The 6,000-nt window shown below is 40.6% G+C and overlaps 1 protein-coding gene across 6 annotated transcripts in view; it reads left to right on the top strand.

Annotated features, from left to right (window-relative positions):
* Nucleotides 1-204: 204 nt before the first annotated feature.
* The window catches only part of LOC128770374 (pleckstrin homology domain-containing family A member 5-like), a 69,489-nt gene continuing 63,693 nt past the window's right edge, over nt 205-6,000 (top strand). For all 6 annotated transcript variants that reach the window (XM_053884751.1, XM_053884744.1, XM_053884745.1 and 3 more), the window contains exons 1-3: nt 205-344; nt 452-528; nt 1,778-1,835. In XM_053884751.1, the coding sequence (XP_053740726.1) occupies nt 259-344; nt 452-528; nt 1,778-1,835 (221 nt within the window). In that variant the 5' untranslated portion in view covers nt 205-258. The remainder of the gene's footprint in view (nt 345-451; nt 529-1,777; nt 1,836-6,000) is intronic.

The raw sequence follows: 6,000 nt of genomic DNA, 5'->3' as shown, positions 1-6,000 counted from the left end.
GGCACTAAGAATTATAGACCTAACTCTTAGATTGTAAAATTTGCTTCTGACTTTTTTTAATTCATCTTTGCAGTTCATTAAACGTGGCAAACGTCCGTTGACATGAGCAGATGAAGAGAGTTGAACGGAAGTGTCAATGGAAGACGGGTGAATGGAGCCCGGCTCCCCCGCTCCTCCCCCCTCCCTGACAGCCGTTGCCAGGGTTTCCGTGTAGTCGCTGCTGCGGAGCCGCGCGACTCGGATCCCGAGCTGGCAGACATGGCGGATCTACAACCCGAGTGGATTAGTCTGCCTCCTTCCTGGAGTTACGGCGTCACTCGGGATGGACGCGTCTTCTTCTCCAAGTAATTCTTCCACCGGCGCGACTGTTTCAACATTTTGTGCTCGTTTGGGAATTTGCCCAAAGTCACCATGTCGGTAGTGAACGTTGTCTCCCTCCTTCTGTCAACAGCGAGGAAGCCCAGAGCACAACCTGGCTGCATCCAGTCAGCGGCGAGGCGCTGATGACCGGCCACAGGAAAAGTCCAGGTGAGCTCACCAGCGCTCACGTTGCGCTTGCGTTGGCCTCTCGTCAGGTGTTGTGGCCGTTTTTCTGTGACGATGACATACGCAGCGTGTTTGGTAACGCACGCGTGGCTGCTCTGTCTGAGGCTCGTGCACCCGCTGATGTCAACTTTGACCACCAGTCAGCTGCGCCGTCATAACTTTCACTTCACACGCCCGACACCGAGACTATGGTCGAGATGGACTCCTGACACCTGCTCACACGTGGACAGGACGCTTCGTTCAATTGAATTGATGCTGTTTGACAATGAATGAACAAGCTATTTTGGAGCATGTTGATTATAAATGCAAATAAAGGTCTAAGCAGCTGCATCGTGTTAGAGACAAAATCCTTAACACGATTGAATTCAACTATCATGCGGATGATATAGACTAAATGAAGTATTCAGCTGCAAATTTATCTGCAAAGAATTGTGAATAAGAGAATTAGAAGGGCAATGTAAAGTCCTGTAACTGGTTTGAATTGTGGAATAATAATAATTACAAGTATAACAATAATAATGAGAATAATAATAGTAATAACAATGATAATAATGTGAATGTGTGCATCTGTGGACATTGCTTTCTTTTATTAGTTTAGTTATCATAAAGTAATAATGTCTTTTTTTCAACCTTACAACAAAGCATAAAATAGTTCCAGAATAGTTTGAAACACTTCTCGTTTTGAAACTATATATATATATATATATATATATATATATATATATATATATATATATATATATATATATATATATATATATATATATATATATATATATATATATATATATACATACACACACACACACATATATATATAGCTCCTTTTCCCATACTTTTGATGTTTTGGGTCTCAATGGTCACGTAGCCTCATCCCCTGATAGCCTCTTCTTGCAGACTGTGCAGAGAACAATGACGTCACGACTCGCCGACTAGTGACCCTGACTAGTCCTTGCAGCCCTCGTTTTGAGTGGTTATTAAAATAGGGCTAAAATTTAAAAATATATACTCAGGAAATGATGTTGCCAAATCCATTTCAATCACATGACCTTACTTCAATTGTGTATTCAGTGCGTTTTGTCATGTTTCTGGGGAAGTGTATGATACGTGAGAACAAGTCTATGTAATTGTCAGCTTGACAGCCTCAAACGTATTCATTCATCTCTTGCCTCATGACAACGTGTGTCCGCTCCCTATGTTTTTGTGTTGACGTGTTTCCCTCCTTTCCCAGGCCTCCCCACTGGATGGGAAGAAGGATATACTTTCGAAGGGGCGCGGTGCTTCATCAAGTGAGTTCAACACCGTCTTTCGACAATTCACACCGCCATCAAACATGCTTACCATTTCAAACATTGTCACTTGACCTTCAAACACTGCATCTTAACAGCACGGTCACTTGGCCAGGTCATCAAAATCCACAAAAATACAATTTCAATTAAATTTCAAAGTCCACTTCATTGTTGTCGGTTTGGGACCTTTACTCCTCATGACTGTACAGAGGAGGCTTATCGCACAAGTTAATAATTAGCCCGAAAGCCTGAGCAAATACAACCCAGACATGGGCACAGTGAGGCTGCTGTCTTCTTCTGAGACATTTGTATTTATTTAGTCTTGACTCATGCAAGCTGCGCCTAGTTTGGGATTCGAAGCAATTATTGACGGATCATGTGTTTCCTTTTTCTTCTCTATTCTAGAAAATAGCATCAAAGTTTTCACGTCAGCATATTGTGTAACGCCTATGATACTAGCCATCTGATCAATATAACTTGGTTAAAGGATAATGATGTTTTTCACTGGTAACCAATGGTCAGTCTCGAGTATAACTTTTATGAATGCGTACTCTTCCCTAAGCTTCACTGTTAGAAGCTGAATCAAGCCACTGGAAAATCTGATCATGTCAATCAATGTTAGTGGCTTTCTAACATTTCATGTGATGTAGTGACATGAGCTGCAAAAATAATAACCTCTTTGCTTCTTTTAATACTCTAGTTACAAGTTCAAATCCAAATGGAAGCTTGTCCATGACCGTCAGCTTTACAGTATGGCAGGAGGCCTTTGCCACATATATCATACTGCTATAGGAGCATGTGATCATGAAGCATGCAAGTAGATGCTTATTGATTATGTGACGGAACAAGTCCCTCAAGTTATTGCCCGCATGCATACGTCAATACAGAAGTAAATGCTTCGCAATCTGATTCCCAGATTACTGTCTATTAGATATGTTGCAGTTGTTGTACCGGATCACCACCACCATATGTAGTATATGTGGTATATGGTTTTAGAGTTCTATTTTCACTGGAGCGTTGTTATTAAATTCAAGTCTGACTTATCAGTTCAATATTTTTCATTGTGATTTGGGTCATACTAACTTTTGGTGTCACGCTTCATCTGTTCGTAGTCTTTTATTAAGTCAAACTCGGACTCCTTGTCATTTTTAAAGCACTCACTGGTAAGCACGCTGAAGAGCGATAGTGTCTATCTAACGATTAACCATCTCAAAACTCAATGACAGGACGGTTTGTACTGTACTATTATGAATGATAGAACAGCCAGCTGTGCAATGACAAAACAAGCAAAATCAAAACTAGCAACCTCACAAAGCCATTTAGTAATTGTTGAATCGCAGCCTTGTCATGTTACTTATTTTTGAGTTTTTCAGTAGTGAAACAACAGAAATTCTAAGGAAGACAAATTTTACTGCTACATTTCTTTAGACAAATACATTTTTAAGTAGAGCTTCTTCTTATTGTTAGGTTATTATTATTATTATTATAGTAACTTGGGTCGAGGAGGCTTCATGACGCAGTATTGAAGGGTCGATGAGGTTTCATGAAACAGTGTCCTGACTTTCAGAAGCCACCAGGTGGCACTGTCTGCTATAAAATGTTTGAACTTGAACAACTAACTAACAAAACTTAGTAAACAAAAAGTAGTGGCCGCTGGAAATTTGGTCCCAGCAACCAACCCTGCAACACTGTGTCACGATACCTCACCTACACATCACTACTACCGACTAAATGACCTGCTGCTCAAAGCAAAATGCTTGTCATTGTAAATAATTTCACCACAGCGGATCAGCGACTGTTTTTGGAATTTCATCATATACTTAAAGAAAATGAAACACTGTCAGAGTAGGAAACAAACAGCTGACCAAAAGCTCCTTCTGCTGTAAACAGGTTCAGCGAGGCTCATTTTCCCCGGACTGTTTACAGCAACTGCCTCCAGAGACAAGGGTTTGTTGTCCTCCAGTCCCAGATGTTTTATTTTGTCATAAAGCTACATGGACGCATTGCTTAAGTAGCAGAATCCAGATCATGACAGGAGCAATCTGGTTGATCTACTCAAAACGGCCGTGTGGCCTCTATAAAACTGTGCTTGTTAATTTTGCAGCGTCTCTGTGTTTCACTTAGAGATCTGGTGACAAGTTAATGTGATAACGTCCGCAGTCAGCACTTGGGACGTTCCATGGCTGCATGAAAGGGGGCCAATAAAAGCTTTGGATCTCTGGCTCGATGTCATGAACACAATTTTAAATCAAGCAAAAATAGCAATGGAATTCTTGTTTTTTTTCCATGTGGTCTTTGATGATTTTAACCTGTTTGTGAAGCAATATGACCAAGTTGCTCATAATCTAATGACATCTCGATGCTATGTTTGCTGACCCTGGAAATTATGGGTCTTCTGACACCACAAGTGAGGTGCTCTCGAGTCATCTTCACCAGTCAGGTGTCTGAAGACTGTAATCTGTTGCTGTTAGTCTGGCGCCGCTTGTTTGAGTTGACACCTGACTGGTTCAACTGTGTGTGTTTCATTGGTTGGAACAAAAAACCTGCACCACACTGGCCATTTGAGGACATATTACCACACAATCATTTCACCTCAGTTAAAATGAAACATTTTTTTCCATGTGTCGGGGATTATATTGTTGGTCATATGCTCCTTGAGTGATAGACGTCTTGGGAAAGTTGCTGGTGGCTTTCACTTAATGCATATGAGTGTTTGTATGTATCTTTTGTTTTGCAGTCATTTTTGTCTCCAGTACGATGCTATTACTGACTGTTAGCTTCTTCTACTCTTCAACATCCATAATTGTTGGCGGCGACCCAGTCACAATTTGTTACCGTTTGGGGATTCAGTCGTGCAAAGGTTGGAAATAAGCAGTGCCACTTCAAGGACTTGGTCCACTGAGATGTGTGATCTATGAGAAACCTTGCTGTGGACATAAAGAAGGCGATTGTGCTGATGTAGACAGTCCCCTGATGGATGTGTGTGAGAGAGGATACCGGTCATCTGTGTTATACTGTGGGCTCAATCGCTGGCACTTTACAGGACGTCCTCATCTTAATGTACATGAAGAATCTCCGCAGTGATAAAATGCTTTTTAGTCAGCCATTTCCCTTCCTAAATCTATGCAAATTTTAGCCGACATAATAAGGGCGTTATAGCTCTTCCCTCACCTGAGTCCTTTCAGTGCAGGTCTCTGCTTCTTTCGTCTCTTTCCTTGCAGTGATAATCTTTGCTCAGGATTCCTGCGCGCTAATCCTGTTGTCCTATTTTCACAGAGGAACTTTGAAGCATTGTCTGCATCACAAATGAGAAATAGGAGTTTTTGTTTTCATTAAATACATTTTTCGATTGAGTTCTTTATGAACACATCAGACTTGCCCTTCCAACATGCAGGTTGTTTAATTTCTCATGGACTTTCAATTATTGTGGGGTGATGTAGCAGTTAAGTTTAGGAGCCAATGATGATGCAACAGCAATGATGCTGTTCCCGTCACTGTTTGTAGGTCGCATGGAACAGAGGATCAATGAAATGCATGCATCAATGGTAATGTAAGCTGTTGTCCTCAGGTCTTAGTCTGAATATTTAAACATTATTATTGGAGTCCGTTGGGTATCTGGATCTACACAAAGTTGTGAGAAAAACACAAATAATTATGTGACTAAAGCCTTATATTTAGTGCAATTACGACAATGATGTAGGCCTGACTCTTTTTAACTTATTGATGTTTTAAAATGACATGGATTTGGTCACATATAAAATGTATTGCTGCTGTTTTCCATTGCCATTACCATTATTTCCCATTTCCCTTCCTGCTACTTCATGTGAGCATGTTGTTTTGAGCTGTTGGCGCTTGGAGCAATTTTGTTCCGAAGACACAGAGTGCTGGAAACCCTCTAGACGTTTCACAAAATTGTCTTTGATATCCAAGAAAATTCAATTAAAGCTCACAGTGTTGGTGAGAGTTAAAAAAAAATCTTTGCCATCCTAATGAGATATTATGTAGATTGTAGTGATTTAAAAGCATAGAAATGTTGCTTTTATTTAAGTCTAATCTGTGCAACCTCCGTGTGTGTATTCCACCGACATATCAACATCTAGGTTGAAGACCTGATGGAAATCTTTGGACGTCCGTAACTCTGACTGCTGTGGTTTGTTATTTTGCC

The sequence above is a fragment of the Synchiropus splendidus genome, chromosome 14 (assembly GCF_027744825.2).
Source record: "Synchiropus splendidus isolate RoL2022-P1 chromosome 14, RoL_Sspl_1.0, whole genome shotgun sequence".
Classification (NCBI taxonomy): Eukaryota; Metazoa; Chordata; class Actinopteri; order Syngnathiformes; family Callionymidae; genus Synchiropus; species Synchiropus splendidus.
The sequence above is the reverse complement of the archived record's forward strand: the minus strand, read 5'-3'. Positions and strand labels throughout refer to the sequence as shown.